Source organism: Narcine bancroftii, chromosome 11, assembly GCF_036971445.1.
Source record: "Narcine bancroftii isolate sNarBan1 chromosome 11, sNarBan1.hap1, whole genome shotgun sequence".
Lineage (NCBI taxonomy): Eukaryota > Metazoa > Chordata > Chondrichthyes > Torpediniformes > Narcinidae > Narcine > Narcine bancroftii.
In genome coordinates this window covers 20,485,138-20,503,477 of record NC_091479.1, presented here as the reverse complement: position 1 = coordinate 20,503,477, position 18,340 = coordinate 20,485,138, and the positions used below count along the sequence as shown (strand labels likewise).

Below are 18,340 nucleotides of genomic sequence, written 5' to 3'. Positions count from 1 at the left end.
GTTGATCGGGAAATGCAGCACTGAGGAGCACATAGAGATGAGGCTGAATGTATTAATAGAGCAGTGATAAATAGAAATAAATAGGAGCAGGATAAACCTGTTTTGAATAAAATCAATAATTGCAGCTCTACATCTCTGGGGTAGAAAATTCTAAAGATTTGTCAGCTTCCAAGTGGAGAAATATCTCCTGATCACTGATAAACAATTTTGAGACTGTGTGCCCTAATTAGAGTTTCTTCAGCCAGGGAAAACATTCTTTCTACATTAAACTTTTAACACCTGAAAGAATTTTACAATTATCAATGAACACCCCCTCATTCATTCTCAGCTCTAGAAAATATAGGCCAAGTCATTTTCTCGTGATTTGCCTAATAAATCTTCACCACACTTGCTCAATGGCAAGAATATCATTTAAACTAGTTCATATGAGGACTCAAAAATGGAAGAAGAAAATCTCTGTAAATCAAGAACTACAGAATCCCTACACCTCTGTCACCTGTGTCAAAGGAACTGTCAAGCCCAGAGCCATCTTCTTACATATAGCACCTATAAAGACAAGTCTTGGTCTTGCTTGTAAACAAGAGACAAATAACAAACTAAAAGAGGGAAGGGGGAACTAGCAAAAGGGCAAGTGAGAGCCTTTCATAGACAAAGACAGGAGAACTTCTAATGGATAAAAAAAAATCAGAAATCTCAAAGTTACCTTACTGCCTTAAAAGCTACCTAATCTATTACAAAATCAAGGATATAGCAAATATGAAGGACTGATGGTTTCCAGTACTGGTCAAAATGTTGTTCCAGAGAAGTGGATGAACTTGAGATTGATAAGGTTGAAGGACCAGATGATTGACATCCCAGAGATTGAAGAAGGTAGCTCTTGTGATAGTGGATACAGTGGTCATCATCTACCAGAATTCTGAAAATGTTCTTGTGAATTAGGAAGTAGAAAATGTACCACCACAATTTAAGGAAGCCAGGAAACCACCAATTTATTAGTCTTCTGTCCATGATAGGAAAATACTGGTATCCATAATAAACAGCTGGAAAAGAGGAATTGAACTGAACTGGACCAAGACATGGGAACAAAACTCTTTCCATTTTAAAGACATAATTGTTCACATAACCAATAAAGTCTCTACTTCACTTTATCCCATGCTTTAAGCACAAAGACACACAGCACATCAAGTGATGCAGGACGCATTGCCCCATCTTTTGTGAACAATTTTTCAGCACTCTTCATCCAAGTATTCCATTCTTGAATGGCTTGTTCAAGCAGACCTCGAGAGGTTGCAAAAGAGATGTAAAACCACCCAGGATAACTGCCAAGTAAGTATCATTTAGTGCTAATCTACTTTTAGTGTTCTCAGTTAAGTAGCTACGAAACATATCCCAGACCAGGAAACTCCATTCCTTGCGTAAACCATCTGGCCACCTATTCCACATATTGACTATTCATAGTTTTACACCATTTTCAACCATCCATCCTTTTTCATGAAAATGTACAAAAATACCTGCTATTTTAGGTTTAAGTTTGTACTTGATTACCATCGGTCTTCACTTTGTCCCATCGGTCCTGCACGATAACACCACCATAAACTTGGTCTTTTCATAGCTTGCACTTCTGGCTTGCAGTTTTCTTAACTTTGTCCCATCAGACCTGCACGATAACACCACGATAAACCTGGTTCTTTCATAGCTTGTACTACTGGCTTGCACAGTTTTCACCCTTGTACATTCCATTGTTCTACTGCCTATCATGTCAAAATTCATGGGGGTTTCGTCCATGTTTCCAATATTTTCCTTAGCAAACTCAAATAATAAACTGGTGAAAATTTACAACTTTATGATCAAAATCTTTTGGTAGTTTCTGTGCAATTTTTACTTTTTGTTGTCATACCAGATTCTTCCTGTTCATGAAATGGTTGCACCAGCCAACTGGAGCTTCAAAATCTTCACTGAGTTTTGGGTGCAACTTGGCCCACTTCAAGGCAAATGCTGTTATTTTATTTTGTATGATTATGTAGCAATCTTGCCTCTGTTCAAGAACCTATGCTGCGATCTGATTTTCCAACTCTGGCCAACGAAGGAGTCCTCTTCTTATCGAACATTGCTTCTTTTTTTATTTTTCTTAAAGTACCTTCTTTCTTTCTCCAATCTCTTACAAACTTTTAATATATCTCAAATTTCCTTGCAGCAGCAGTTGCTGGATTTCTTGGCCATTTCTATTACTTTTAACTGAAAACTTGCTTTATATTTTTGTCATTTTGCTGGAGCCTCCATGACAACAATCACCCTCAGGCAACGCCCAACAGCTCAGTCACCGTGACCAGGTTGGCATAGTGGCTGATTCCCCATATTAAGTGGCACAGGTCCAAATAGGGCCAGTCCAGATTCCCTCTGCCACTCTTGCTTTTGTGATCCACACCTGATGAATCCTTTTGTGGAGGCTTTTGAGTTTAATAATATCCAAGGGAGACGAGGACTAGAGGGCATAGTTTAAGAATACAGGGTAGGCCCTTTAGGACGGAGATGAGAAAACATTTTTTTACCCAGAGAAGTGTGAATCTGTGGAATGCTCTGCCACAGAGGGTGGTAGAGGCAGATTCGCTGATTATGTTCAAAAGAGAGTTAGATAAGACTCTAGTGGGCAAAGGAGTTAAGGGTTATGGGGATAAGGCTGGAAAGGGGTACTGATGGTAGTGATCAGCCATGATCTGTAAAATGGCGGTGCTGGCTCGATGGGTCGAAGGGCCTACTCCAGCTCCTATTGTCTATTGTTCCGCTCAAAGCTGTGGTCTCTTAGTCCCTTAGCCAGTCTCTCAAAAATCAGGCCATCCTTTACTGTGCCCATCACCTCATGATTAACCTCATCCTGAGCCCCTATTGTGGATCTTGTTATCGCCCCAGTTTGAAAGCATGATAAGTGATTCTATCCTGCTTGTTTCTTCACTATTGCTGTGTTCATTGATACTGATGATGTCACTAAAATTTGAATTTTATGCACTTACGTCGCATGCAAAATTTGTCATAACAACATAATCAGCCCTTCCCGTTTCGATCTGGCAAAACAGGTCAACTGTTTTAGATAGGTCCCGCATCAATACAATCCATTGCTGAGACTACCTACCTTTGTGGATCGAAGATGGGTAAGTCTAGATCCCCCAATCCGCCTTCGATCTTTTTACACAGCACTTGAAAGGGGGATAAAACCCAGGTATTCTGTACATTGCAAATAAAGCTGGCAGATGCTGTATGAAATATATATTTTTTTATCAGAATAGAAAACCTTTCTTTTATATGATCTTCTGTTGAGTTTTGCTCCTTACTTTTCTGAGACCTTCATATGAAAATTAGTTTCTCCATGTGGGAGGTCCAATTGCAGGAAGGAGGGTGTGAAAGGTGTGGGGTTGAATCAATTACATAATTTGATACGGCACAAAACTAGAAATATCCAGCCCAATTTTGTAACTGATGGTTTAACCTGAAAATAATTGTCAGTCTGATTTTTTTCCTGATAAAATCAATTTATGCATGCTCGACAGTAATCAATTCCATTTCTCAGCATTTTAACAACTGACTGTGTCTGTGATGCAAAGCCAGATGGGAAACTGAGCTTATAGAAGATCATGGGTAAAAGACAGGATTCTGTTGACACCATGGTTAAATGAAAAAACACACAATGCTCCAGCCCGAAACACTGGCGATGCATCTTTACCTTTGCTACATAAAGGCACTGTTTGACCTGCTGAGTTTCTCCAGCATTTTCTTTAACAGAAGAACATAGTCATCTATGGGATTCTGTGCATAAATTTTAGGTGAGCAAGATCATGGCAGTAGGAGAATAAAGTGACATTATTCAGTTTGTGAATATAGGTAGAACAATAGAATTTCTCAGCAGTAAGAAACTAATACCTGTTGGTTTACAAATAAATATTGGTGCACCAGTTCATGAAATGCAGGAAATAAACACAGTTGCAGCAAATGGTCTTTATGATATTGGAATTAAATTACAGGAAGGGAGGGAAAGAGGTTTCTGATAACTGTATCTAGTTGAATGTGATGGAATTTGCAGAGAATGAACATAGTGACTTTTGGGATGCAAAGCAAGGACCAGGGGTTTCTCTAGGAAAGCAGAGGTATGGGAAATAGATGAGAAGTGGCTAAATACAGCTTACGGCTTTGGTATTTGTACCTAAAGAATACTTCAGTGAATCAGAGATTTAGATTGATTCCTGAGATAATGAGTTATCATATGAAGAGTATGAGAGAGATTGGCCTACGCTCACTGGAGTTAAAAAGAATGAAAAGTGACCTTACTGAGAGAAAGACTCTCCCAGTTCCTTCTACTCTATTATATTCGCTTCCATGACATTTCCAACGTAAGTATCTTTGAGATGGCTTCTGCTCTACTATAGTTGTCAGACCCCTCAACTGTATCACATCTATCTATTTAATCTTTGCTCTTACCTCTTTCTTTTTCCCCAGTGCAAGAATAAGTTTCCCTGCATTTCCTCAATTCAGTGTACTGCAATTTTCACAACCTTCAACAAGGTAGCACCACACACCAGGCATATCTTTCTCTCTCCTTATTAGCATTCTGAAAAACTGCCCTTCAAGACTCTTTGGACTGATCTTACATCTCCATTAAAAAACTCACTTGTACATTCGCCACATCCAGGAACTTAAACAGTTCACTCAGATGAAGTAGTGATTCTTCTTCCGGTATAGCATATTGCATTCAATTCTCAATACTGTTGTCTCAAATTGGGATCTGCTTCGCAGATCATTTTCATCCAGTCCCAGGGTTTTCCCTGAGTCTCCAGTTGTCTCTCATTTCAATTCTCCATTGCATTCTTAATCTGAACTTTCTTATGTAGTCTTCAGCACCATTCCAAGGAGGCCCAATATAAACGATAAACAACACCTCATCATCATCTGGACACTTTTCATCCTTGGAAAAACAATATTCATTTCAAAATGTTAGTAATCTTGTTATTCAGAACTGGCCAGTTCTGCTGTGAGAGCTATAATATTAACTCATTTCTTCTCTCTCTTCAAACACTGAGTGATCATTAAGGCATTTCCAACACTCCCCTTGTGATTTCAGTTCTTTACAATATTTCTGACCCAGATTTTCAAGCTTTTACATGTCCCTTTGCTTTCTCTCTTTGTCTTACCACTCATAAGTGGTCTATTACCAATGGAAACCCTGTATTCCCTTTGCCGTATCCATTCCTCCCTTTTCCACTCTGGAACTTAAACCTAACGTGTTTTCTCATTTATCCAGTCCTGATGAAGTATGTTTGGTCGAAAGTGTTAACTATTTCCTTTACCACAGATACCGCTTGAGCTGCGTTTTATGTTTTCTAAAATCTAGGAAGTGATAAAAAGGATATTTGGAAAATAATAGAAGAAACATGAATTTGTATTTGAATCCAGTACAGGAAAAGCAGGAAACACTCAGCAGGTCAGGTATCTGTGGAAAGAGAAACAGTTAACATTTCACATTGGATCCTACATTAATGTCGTTCCCAATTCTGATGAAGCATCTTTGATCTCTACTTCCTTTGTGCAAATGCTGCTGTACTGCTAAATCTTCCAGCATTTGCAGTTTTTAAAATGTTCAAATCATTTTTTTTTCAAAGCTGTAATTAACAAAATACTTAAGAGGGCAGTAGTGGACTTGGTATAGTTGGACTTTCACAAGGCCTTTGATAAGGCGCCACATTAGAGGATATTGAACAAAATAAAACCCACAGATTTGGGAGTAATATTTTGACATAGACAAAAAATTAGAGCAGGAAACAAATATACGGCTTTTGGTCGAGATACTGTGATGATGTTATATCCCTCCCTGTTCACAATCCATGAGTGATATCGAAAAGTGAACTGTGTAATATCTCTACTGATGAAGCAAAACTATGATAAGATTAGTTGGGAGGAGGATGCAAAAATGTTTCTGCAGGATATGGCTGGATTACGACAATGCACAGGGACATCACTGACAGAACATACTGAAAAAAATCAGAATTTTTTTTTAAATGGTGAGATTAATTTTCAGAGGTGCATCACTGAAAGTGAATGAACAGGTTCAAATAACAATTAGAAGGACGAAAGAAAACATGGCATTCATTAAACTACAAGAGTAGATATGTTACTGGAAGTACATAAAGCCTTGGTGAGACTGCAGCTAAAATACCGTAGGCAGGTCTGGTCTCCCTTCCAAATAAGATGTAAGATTAGTCACAATCTTATTGAATGAGTGGGGGATCAAATGCCTCTTCCTCCTTCAATTTTTTATATTTACTGTGTAGTCCTGTACCTTGACCTTAGTGGTTCCCTTCCTTCTTTTTCAGGTTCCAGCACATTTAATCTTTGTGTCTCTGCTTATCATCTTTCAGCCTCTCTTTCCATCTTCCCTCTCCCCTCCCCATTTGTCACTTTCTTTTTCGCCTTGCCTGCTTATACCTAGCACCCCCTCCCCACTCTACTCCTCCTCTACCTGGTTCCTGCCCATTATCCATCATGCCTCTTCAGTCTACCTAACTTTTACCAGGACTCTCCTCTTTGTAATCCTCATAATCTGCAATACTCATGATTACAGAGCCAAGTTCAGCCTATAAGCTCACAGATGACATCACAGTTGCTGGCTAAGTAGTGGGAAATGATGAGTTAGAAAACAGGTAGTCCTCAACTTACGACTATAATTGGGGCCGAAGGATTGGTCATAACTCAGATTGGTCATAAATTGGATTCACATATCATAATGAGGTATTAAAGCAATTTTTCAAAAACAATTTCAACAAATTAATCTTTAATAAAGAATCTCAGCATATGTATAGTATTTTTTAAAAGTTTTGGTCGTATATGCAGGTGGACGTAACTCGCATTGGTCATAGGTTGAGGACTACGTGGGTATAGGATGGAGATAAGAGAACATGGTTGCATGGTGCCAGAACAATTATGCTCTTAATGTTAGCACAACTCTCACGACCATTATAATGGCTATACTTCCTCTTCCCTCTTAGTCTAATGCAGGGTTTTGATGCAAAATGATGCTGCTTGACCCACTAAGTTCCTCAAGTACACATGAGAGATTGCTGAAACTGGAACCTGGTGGAATCTGCTGTATTTCTCCAGCAGATGAAGCAACATCAGTGGGAGAAAAATAATTGTCAACACTTTGGCTCCGGAACTCTTCATCAAGACTGAGAGTGCAGAGAGTACAATGGGTCAGGCTGGGAGGGTTTGGACAAGGACCGATCTGGGGTGAAGGATGATGGACAGAGTGGATTAGCAGATGCCAAAGGAAGGAAGAGAGAAGCAAGAGAAACAAAAGGGAGATAAACAAGAAACCTGCTGATGCTGGGGAACGCAAAAGTGCTGGAGAAACTCAACAAGTCATGCCGCATCCATGGAAAGAAAAATGCCATTCGCAGTTTGGTGGCCTCAGCATTTCTTCGAGTGTGCTGGAAATCAGGCCCAAAACATGACAATTTAATTTCTCCCACTGATACTGCTCAACGCAGTTGAGTTCCACAAGAGGTTTATAGTTTTTTAAAAAAATATCCAATACTATCTCCACAAAATACTGCAAGGTTATATCAAAGTCCTATTTCTACCAACAATCCCAACATCAATCTCAAACCATCTGCAATTGTCCTTGTTCGCCTCCAATTTATTACCTGGCAATTAAGTCATTTTACTCATGCTCTTGATCAGAATCCAGATGCAGGAACTGGATTCTAAGCATTATCATGTTAAGAGACGACCAGCGGGACAAACCTAATGCTTTAAGGATATTGTAAAAGCCTTAAAATACCACCCTCATTGACTGATGAAAATCCTTACACTGTAATCACTTCAATGTAGGTGCATCCAGAAATTCAGTGTCTCTTTGCAAGAAGAAACCAGATGGAAACAGTAGAAGGCATGAAATGAAACATGAAAGTCTGCAGACACTGTGATTGTAGAAAAAACATGCAGAAATGGTGGAGGGATTCAGCGAGTCTCTCAACCTCCATAGGAGGTAAATGGCCACCTATTTCAATTCCATTACTGACATGTCTGTATAAGGTCTCATGCACTGCCAAACTGGGACCACCTGGAAATTGGAGGAACAACGCTTCATCTTCATTCTGGGCACCCTCTATTTGAATGGAATTAACATCGACTTCTCAGGTCTCCATTAAACCTTCACCACCACCTACTTCTCCCCGCACCCTCCCCCCCCACCCACCCCATTGTCTTTTCTCCAGCTCTGTCTCCTTTCAAAACCACAATCAATTCTCTCCTCTCCTCTATCCAATTAAAATCTTTTGCTGGTCTTCAATCTTTATTTTGCTGCCTTCCTGATCTTTACATACCTTGAAGAAGGGCTCAGGCTCGAAATCTTGGTTATATACCTTTACCTTCCATGGACTCTGTGAGACCGGCTGAATTCACTCAGCATTTCGGTGTGTTTTTACAGTAGAAGGCATGCCTATCTCTCCAACTTTCCTCTTATCTGTAATCCCTGCAGTGTGAAGATCCAACCAGGGCCTCAGTAGCAACATCAGAACTGGAATGGAAGCAAAACCACACTCAACCCTGAGGTGTTGCCTCGATGTCAAGCATGGACAAGGGGGACAAACTGGAAGAAAATGACCTTCTGATTCAAGGCAGAGAAACCACTGAGTGGCTTTATGTACCAATGGCAAGCCCAACAATGATATCCAGGGGCATACGATCCAGAGGTAGGGGAACAGAGGTGGAGGAGCAAATTTAAGTTCTTGGGTGGATCTTTCCTGGACCCAATGACTGACGAGTTCCTGGAATGGCAAAAGGCCATGAATGAATTGATTTTTCTGTGAGGTTAAAATGCTAGAAACCGAGTTGAACAATGTCATGACTAATCTTCTTACTTTGGTTTAACCATGTTTTCTGTACATTTACTATTGAAAATGACTCTGGAAAATGGCAATTCTCATTATGAGCAAATTTAAGTTGTTGGAAGTCACTATCTCGGATGATCTTTCCTGGACCCAATACACTAATGGCATAGTGCCTCTACTTCCTCAGAAGTTTGCAGAGGTTTGGTATGAAACCAGAAACCCTAGAACATTTCTACAGATGTATGGTGGAAAATGTGCTGACTGACTGAATTACACCCTGGTATGGAGACACCAATACTCTTGAGTATAAAGTCCTGCAAAAGGTAATGGACACAGCCCAGGATATCACCGGCAAAGCCCTCCCCACCATTGAGAACATCTACAGGGAACACTGCTGCCAGAGAGCAGCAGCAATCAAGGATCCACACCATCACCACTGTTCTCACTGCTGCCATCATGACTCTTACCATCAGGTTCAGGAACAGTTGCTGCCCCTCCTCAATGACAAACTCAAACAGGGACTAATTTAAGGAGTCTTACTTTTGTTCTTTATTGATTTTTTTCCTCGATGTATTACACAGTTTGTTTAAATTACGTCAGTTCTTTTTTAATGCACTACCAGTAGGTGGTAATTCTGGCTTGCCCACAGGAAAAAAACTCAGGGTTGTATGTGATATCATGTATGTACTCTGACAATAAATCTGAAATGCACACTTTGTCTCTTTGTATGGAGATGACAAAACCAGATGGAAAGAGTAGAAGACATGCCCATCTCTCCAATTATCTTCTGCACACCCTTATCTGTAATCCCTGCAGACTGAAGCCCCTTTTCCTCCTGGGACACCTTGTCCCAGCAATTGACCAGTTAAGTGTCCAGTGGAAAAAGAAAGCATTCTGCACACCAGCGTCAAATCACGCCAGGAATTGATGGCCTCTTCCCCTATTCATACCCCTGGTCATCTGATGCCGATTAAACCAGTGAAATAAAGACAACTTCCATCCATTCCATTCGAAGGTAGACTCTGTGACAGAGTATATAGAAATGTTTTGAGGAGATAAATTGGGAAAGGTTTGTTAGAGTAGGTCACATGCAAACACTTTAAAACAGATTTTGTTTGAAAGACTGGAGACATAGTGGCTTCTCACACCTTTTTGCAAGAGCTTTGAAGAGTGCTCAAGGGATGTCAATAATGGATTATTGTTTATCAAGGCAACAGATGAAAGAACAGGCTGGAGTCGCTATTGCCTGCAGGACAGGTTTGCTGTTGTAAGAGGGTCATGTGGTTTTGCAAGCAGAGAGAGTCAAAAAGGCTTTCTCTCAGTGTCAGCATGTGTGTACTTGACAGTTTCACCCAGCAGAAGTTGCTGGAACTAAAACAGGGCAAGCTGGCAAGCTTTTGGAAGATGGCCTGGTTGAAACCCTTGTGGTTCATGCAAGAGGAGAGGACTGGCTGTCTAATGTTTGACTTGGAATAAGTGAAACAAGAAGGAACCCAGTGGTGACCTGAAAGAAAGAGGTTATCATCTGGAGAACCCTGATGGGGCAGGCTTTGTCAGAAAGACACTGAGGTGACTGATGGAAGTAAATCAGTTGTGGGTGTCCTGGAACAACACAACAAGAACCTTCCTAAGTGGTAACCATTTACCTTTCAAGCACCAAAGCCTGGTGAACTTCATAAATGTTAAATTCTGTGCACAGTATAAGAATTGCCTGCAACCAGTGAACTTGGAGGAATGAGAAGTGAGATTGGACTTTTCTGAATTTACACATATATTACACACACGTGCGCTTAGAATTAGAAGTTAGGTAAAGGAAGTTAATAGCGGAGAAGTTAACGTTTTCACGTTTAAAGATAATTAAAAGCAACTTTTGTTTAAGTAACCATTGGTCTTGGTCAGTATCCATTGCCGCTCGGTTTTGGGCTCATGACCACTCTCTGAGTTCAGTGGAAAAGCAGCCAGTGTCCCCGTTGAAGGTGGCGCAGCGGAAACGGCTTCCTCTCCCGGGACGCTGCCAATTAGCTGGGATGCCGGCGGGAAAAGGGCTTGAAGGTCCAAGCCCAGAACCAGAAAGGGAGCAAAACCACCCTCAATCCTGACTGAGGTGTTGCCTCAATGGAAAATGGAAGCCCAAGTCATTGGATGCCCATCAGTCTTGGACATGGCAGGGGGGGGGGGGTGCAAATGCTGGGTCAGGGCACGAGTGGCTTCGGGCCAGACTGACCTCTCCCCAACTTGAAGCAGAGGGTCCATTTGCCTCCACCCACGATGCGTCAATGGCGTCTGCTCCCCCACCACGACGACGCCGACGGCGGACGACTCCCCCTCTCCCGCGCGCGTCGTGGCGGCGCGCGCGCGAGAGCGCCGCGCCCGTTGGCTCTCGCGAGAGCAGGGCGCGCGGCGGCCGGAGGGAGGGAGGGTAGGTAACGGGACGCCAGGCGGATTCTGGCGCAGCTCGAGTCCATGCAGTGGAGCGGCTTCGCGAGCCCGCGGACGGATGCAGCCTCTCACCGCTTAAAGACGCCGATCCCCCGCCACACGTTTTAACCCCCCCCGACTCGATGCACTTCACCCCCCTCCCCTCTCTCTGAAGGGCATCTGAGAGTTTGCGTGGGAGCTGAAACCCGGTGGTTCGGTCACCCCCCCCCCCCACCCCCTGTGCCGCGGAGCGCGGGGGGTTCGGTTGAGACGGGAGGGAGCCCCCGGCGGCGGCGGCTGCCTACATGATGTGGATGCGGGGGCTGATCGAGGTGTACGTGGGATTGACGACGTTCTTGGCCGTGGCGGTGCAGACAAGTGGAGCGGGGACGGCGGACCGGGAGCCCAGCGCCGGGAGGTACCAGAAGAACCACCGGTCCAGGAGACTGGGATCGAGCCAGGATGCACTGAAGGGGTAAATATCATTGCAAACGTCTCTCTCTCCTGCATTCAATCTGCCCTTTAAAGAAAAAAAGTGGGGTTTGGTGGGGTGGGGGTCTTCTGCAAACTTTTTAATCCAAACCCTAACCGTTTTCGTTCCAAGGCGTGCGATGCATGAGTGGAAGTTTGATTTAAAACTTGTTGCTCACGGACATGTTTGGCCAGGAGTTGGAGCCTAGAACGTTTTTTTGTGGCCATTTCCACATCAGCAGAAGAGGGTCTCCTACCCCCACCCCCCCTCCTCCTACCCCCACCCCCCCTCCTCCTACCCCCACCCCCCCTCCTCCTACCCCCACCCCCCCTCCTCCTACCCCCACCCCCCCTCCTCCTACCCCCACCCCCCTCCTCCTACCCCCACCCCCCCTCCTCCTACCCCCACCCCCCCTCCTCCTACCCCCACCCCCCCTCCTCCTACCCCCACCCCCCCTCCTCCTACCCCCACCCCCCCTCCTCCTACCCCCACCCCCCCTCCTCCTACCCCCACCCCCCCTCCTCCTACCCCCACCCCCCCTCCTCCTACCCCCACCCCCCCTCCTCCTACCCCCACCCCCCCTCCTCCTACCCCCACCCCCCCTCCTCCTACCCCCACCCCCCCTCCTCCTACCCCCACCCCCCCTCCTCCTACCCCCACCCCCCCTCCTCCTACCCCCACCCCCCCTCCTCCTACCCCCACCCCCCCTCCTCCTACCCCCACCCCCCCTCCTCCTACCCCCACCCCCCCTCCTCCTACCCCCACCCCCCCTCCTCCTACCCCCACCCCCCCTCCTCCTACCCCCACCCCCCCTCCTCCTACCCCCACCCCCCCTCCTCCTACCCCCACCCCCCCTCCTCCTACCCCCACCCCCCCTCCTCCTACCCCCACCCCCCCTCCTCCTACCCCCACCCCCCCTCCTCCTACCCCCACCCCCCCTCCTCCTACCCCCACCCCCCCTCCTCCTACCCCCACCCCCCCTCCTCCTACCCCCACCCCCCCTCCTCCTACCCCCACCCCCCCTCCTCCTACCCCCACCCCCCCTCCTCCTACCCCCACCCCCCCTCCTCCTACCCCCACCCCCCCTCCTCCTACCCCCACCCCCCCTCCTCCTACCCCCACCCCCCCTCCTCCTACCCCCACCCCCCCTCCTCCTACCCCCACCCCCCCTCCTCCTACCCCCACCCCCCCTCCTCCTACCCCCACCCCCCCTCCTCCTACCCCCACCCCCCCTCCTCCTACCCCCACCCCCCCTCCTCCTACCCCCACCCCCCCTCCTCCTACCCCCACCCCCCCTCCTCCTACCCCCACCCCCCCTCCTCCTACCCCCACCCCCCCTCCTCCTACCCCCACCCCCCCTCCTCCTACCCCCACCCCCCCTCCTCCTACCCCCACCCCCCCTCCTCCTACCCCCACCCCCCCTCCTCCTACCCCCACCCCCCCTCCTCCTACCCCCACCCCCCCTCCTCCTACCCCCACCCCCCCTCCTCCTACCCCCACCCCCCCTCCTCCTACCCCCACCCCCCCTCCTCCTACCCCCACCCCCCCTCCTCCTACCCCCACCCCCCCTCCTCCTACCCCCACCCCCCCTCCTCCTACCCCCACCCCCCCTCCTCCTACCCCCACCCCCCCTCCTCCTACCCCCACCCCCCCTCCTCCTACCCCCACCCCCCCTCCTCCTACCCCCACCCCCCCTCCTCCTACCCCCACCCCCCCTCCTCCTACCCCCACCCCCCCTCCTCCTACCCCCACCCCCCCTCCTCCTACCCCCACCCCCCCTCCTCCTACCCCCACCCCCCCTCCTCCTACCCCCACCCCCCCTCCTCCTACCCCCACCCCCCCTCCTCCTACCCCCACCCCCCCTCCTCCTACCCCCACCCCCCCTCCTCCTACCCCCACCCCCCCTCCTCCTACCCCCACCCCCCCTCCTCCTACCCCCACCCCCCTTCTCCTACCCCCACCCCCCTTCTCCTACCCCCACCCCCCTTCTCCCCCCCTCCCCCTTCTCCTACCCCCCCTCCCCCTTCTCCTACCCCCCTCCCCTTCTCCTACCCCCCCTCCCCCTTCTCCTACCCCCCCTCCCCCTTCTCCTACCCCCCCTCCCCCTTCTCCCACCCCCCTCCCCCTTCTCCCACCCCCCTCCCCCTTCTCCTACCCCCCCTCCCCCTTCTCCTACCCCCCCTCCCCCTTCTCCTACCCCCCCTCCCCCTTCTCCTACCCCCCCTCCCCCTTCTCCTACCCCCCCTCCCCCTTCTCCTACCCCCCCTCCCCCTTCTACCCCCCCTCCCCCTTCTCCTACCCCCCTCCCCCTTCTCCTACCCCCCCTCCCCCTTCTCCTACCCCCCCTCCCCCTTCTCCTACCCCCCCTCCCCCTTCTCCTACCCCCCCTCCCCCTTCTCCTACCCCCCCTCCCCCTTCTCCTACCCCCCCTCCCCCTTCTCCTACCCCCCCTCCCCCTTCTCCTACCCCCCCTCCCCCTTCTCCTACCCCCCCTCCCCCTTCTCCTACCCCCCCTCCCCCTTCTCCTACCCCCCCTCCCCCTTCTCCTACCCCCCCTCCCCCTTCTCCTACCCCCCCTCCCCCTTCTCCTACCCCCCCTCCCCCTTCTCCTACCCCCCTCCCACTTCTGGATGGGAGGGAGGTGGAGGTCCAAGCCGCCTTTGCCCCCCAAGCCTGTCCCTCTTGCTTCGCTGCAGACAGTCAGTTAACCCCTTCGCCGGTGGATTGGATAGCTCTCGCAAAGATCGCACCTCTGCAACTTGTCTCGAATGCAACATTTGGGTGGGGGAAGGAACATCTCAAGCGCCCAGTTGTGGCGATTGCAGATTATTCTGAGCATCGAGATTTGTATTCCTGGTCGGAGGAGCTCGGATCGCATATTTACGGATTTTGGATTTATTGTCCGAGAACATGCATGACATCATATACAACCCTGAGATTTTAAAAAAATTCTTCCCCACCCCACCACCGGGCGAGGCAGATTTCCTGGTACTGCGGGGGGGGGAAAAAACACCCTGGCCACATGCAAACAAACCAACCGTGCAACCCAGAGAAAAGGAAATAAATTAGTTTTCTTATTTCGCTGCTGCTCGCAGGAGGCCAACTACTTTAATCCCGTGCTCGCATGTCTCTGAGGTGCTGCATGTTACCCAAGGCGGGACCGTGGTACCGCACCTCCGGATTTCTGGGGCTGGGCTGGGCATGAAAGCGAGCGACCAGGGAGAAATAACGGGGACTGGGTCAGGTCAGCCTTGTGGAAGGGGCTCCGTTCATCGGATAACGGAGAGGCGAGGGGAAAGTATGCAAAGCAACATTATGCTGGAGAAACTCCGCAGGTCAAACTGTACTTTGTGGAGCAAAGATGAAGATGCGTTTCGGGCGTGAGCCTTCCTCAAGGACACCTTAATTAAGTAATAACTGGTGGAAAAAAAAACTATGCAGCACCGGTAAAGATTCATAACCACCGTTTCGGGCTTGAGTCCATCCTCAATACCTTAATCAAGTAAAATCTGAGAGAAACTCAGCAGGTCAACCTATATTTTATATCGTAAAGGTAAAGATTCAGAACCAATGTGTTAGGCTTGAGCCCTTCAACCCTGAAACCTTCGTTACGTATCTTTGCTATATAATGTACACTGTTTGACCTGCAGAGTTTCTCCAGTTTTGTGTTTTTACTTCAACCTTTTACTTTTCATGCCTTCATCAAGGTGAGACAAAATGTAGATAAGGAGCTTGTGCCTGCTACACTGCTCATACCTTGATGAAGAGCTCCAGCCTTAACGTTGGTTATGTATCTTTGCTATATAAAGTACAATAACTGACCTGCTGAGTTTCTCCAGCGTGGTATTTCTACTTCAACTACCACTCTACAGTCTTTAGTGTTTTGCACCTCAAAATCCTCTCACTGTTTTCCTCGCCTAATGAAACTTTTGTTTTATTTAAATAGAATACATGGTTGAAGCCCAAAACATTTATGTATCTATCTTTACTACATAAGAATATGGTTTGACCAGCTGAGTTTCTCCTGTATTGTGTTTTAACTTTGTTTAACCCATTTAAGATCATATGTGTTCAAGATCATGTTGTGAAGCCATATTGACATTCTTGCTCTTCCAACACCATCCTTATTTTCAAGATTAAAACTTGATGGGTGAGGAACATCAACCACTGAACCTTTTATACAAATTTAAAAGCTAGATTCTTTGCCTTTCCACTTTCACTTAATAGAATGTGCAGTCTTGCGATTCAGAAGTTCTTGTTCACAGTGATTTCTGAAGGGGAATGTAAAACAAAAGGAAAGTTAGATTGATTGGGTCGCCCTTTCCGAGCCTGATGGTTGAATGTGCTTCTGCAGTTGAAGTCCATCGGGTCTTCAGGATAGCATCATCCAGTTAACCAATTAATCACTTTTGGAAGGGAAGTTGAACTACTAAAGTCAGTGTATGTGGAAGCCAATTTCTTGGCCATTGGTTTGTACATCTAAGTGACTTAACGAACAAGAAATCCCTTAGTTTGGAAATTTGCTTTACTCAATCCTTGCACCAGTGGGAAAATTGGAATATTTTTGGTAAAATCCTATTAATTAAAGCCAATAAAAGGGGAAGTTTATATTCATACTTTTATATTTCTGTAATAGATTGTTAATCTATATTATAATTTTGTGTTGAAATTTTTAGATTAAGAATTGATGGGGCACCATTGTTTGCATATTATTTGATTGTCTTTTGAAGGTTGAAAAAGCATTTGAATAGCCCCTTTGAATTTCTTGATTTGAGGCTTGGATATGATCCTTCCTGTTCAGGTACCCAGTCAGTAACTGGATGCTTTCTGCTGTTAATAGTAGAACCCTAGAACATTTCCGCACAGAAACAGGCCCTTTTGGCCCTTCTAGTCTGTGCAAACTATTTTTTTGTCTAGTCCCACTGACCTGAACCCAGTCCATAGCCCTCCGTACCCATCCATGTACCTGTCCAAATTCTTAAATGATAAAATTGAGCTTGCATTCACCACTTCAACTGGTAGCTCATTCCATACTCCCACCACTCTTGTGTGAAGATGTTACCCCCTAAGCTTTTCCCTTTCATCCTTAACCCATTTCCTTAGTGGAAAAAGCCTATCTGCATTTACCTCTTATAATTTTAATTACCTCTATAAAACCCCTCTCATTCTCTACGCTCCAGGAAATAAAATCCTAACCTGTTTATCCTTTCCCTGTAACTTGGTTGCTGAAGTACGCGCGACCTCCTAGTAAATATTTTTTTTAGACATGTAGCACTGTAACGGGCCATTTCAGCCCTATGAGTCCGTGGCACCCAATTTATACTCCATTAACCTGCTCCCAGTTATATTTTTGAAGGGTGGGAGGAAACCAGAACCCCCCCCCGCCGGGGAAAACCCACGCAGATATGGGGAGAACGTACAAACTCCTTACAGATAGCGTGGTTTTCGAACCCGGGTCCAGTACCGATCACTGGTGCTGTAAAGATGTTGCACTAACAGCTGTGCCTTTCAATCTCCCTATCTGCATTCTTTCACTCTATCCTATACTTAGCCTCACTTCTACAACTTTATCATAACATCCCAACTCCTATATTCAGTAGTTTGGTTTGTGAGGGTCAATATGCCAGAACCTCTCTTTCTGACCTTATCTACCTGTGATGCTACTTTTAGGAAATTTATGTATCTCTATTCCCAGATCCCTCTGTTCTACCACACTCCTCAGTGCCTTACCATTTAGCGTGTATGTCTTTAAGAACTTAAGTGGCTCAACCTCTGCAATCCTGTTGTTCGTGCTAAAAAGAATGATCACCTTTTTGGATTGATGAAGACATGGAGGGACCCCCCCCCCAAGATACTGCAAATGCTGGAAGCTAGAGAAACAAACTGTTGGCAGATTTGAATGGACCAGGCAGTACCCATGAGGAAAATGGACAGTTGGTGGTTTGGGTCCGAAGTGTTGAAGCAGGGTTTTTGATCCAAAACATTGACTGTCCATTTTGCTCCACAGATGTTGCCTCGTGCTCTGTGCTCCACCAGGAGATTGAAATTATGGTCCAGCAATGTCGCACATATTATAACAAAATTCCTTTGTCAGCTGTTTGCCAAGGTCCTGGCCTTTCATACCTGGCCCCCAGACCTCTGGTCAAAATTGTAATGTGTAGTCATTTTGAGTAAATGCCGAGCAATATTGATGAGAATAAATATTTTAAACTCATAATAAAAGTAGACAACTGGTTTTCTTTCTTTTTAGGCCAAATGTTTGTGGATCACATTTCCATTCATACTGCTGCCCAGGATGGAAAACGTTGCCGGGAGGAAATCAATGTATTGTCCGTAAGTGAGATCAATGGAAAGTGGGTTAGCAGATGGTGATAAACTAATGCCAGAGATCAAATAAATTTGATCAAACGGGAATATTAATAAAAATAGAACACATTGGGAGAAATCTTTTTGGTTACTAAAGTGACACAGGATCTCATTGTTGGCTCTTTTCATTCATTAATCTGTTTTAGATTTTGCAATTGAAAAATCTACTTTGTAGCCTTAAGCAAAAGTTGTATTAAGATGTACTTTTTCC

The 18,340-nt window shown here is 46.4% G+C and overlaps 1 protein-coding gene and 1 long non-coding RNA gene across 2 annotated transcripts in view; one reads left to right on the top strand and one right to left on the bottom strand.

The window, feature by feature from the left end:
* Positions 1–11,193, bottom strand: part of LOC138746323 (uncharacterized) — a 109,865-nt gene extending 98,672 nt beyond the window's left edge. Inside the window, exons 1-2 of the long non-coding RNA XR_011346866.1 lie at positions 11,098–11,193; positions 4,658–4,951 (exon numbers count right to left, since the gene is read on the bottom strand). This is a non-coding gene — a long non-coding RNA (uncharacterized lncRNA). The remainder of the gene's footprint in view (positions 1–4,657; positions 4,952–11,097) is intronic.
* A 93-nt stretch (positions 11,194–11,286) lies between these two features.
* The window catches only part of LOC138745618 (fibrillin-1-like), a 341,681-nt gene continuing 334,627 nt past the window's right edge, over positions 11,287–18,340 (top strand). The window contains exons 1-2 of the mRNA XM_069902837.1: positions 11,287–11,766; positions 18,014–18,096. Of these exons, the coding sequence (XP_069758938.1) occupies positions 11,597–11,766; positions 18,014–18,096 (253 nt within the window). The 5' untranslated portion in view covers positions 11,287–11,596. The remainder of the gene's footprint in view (positions 11,767–18,013; positions 18,097–18,340) is intronic.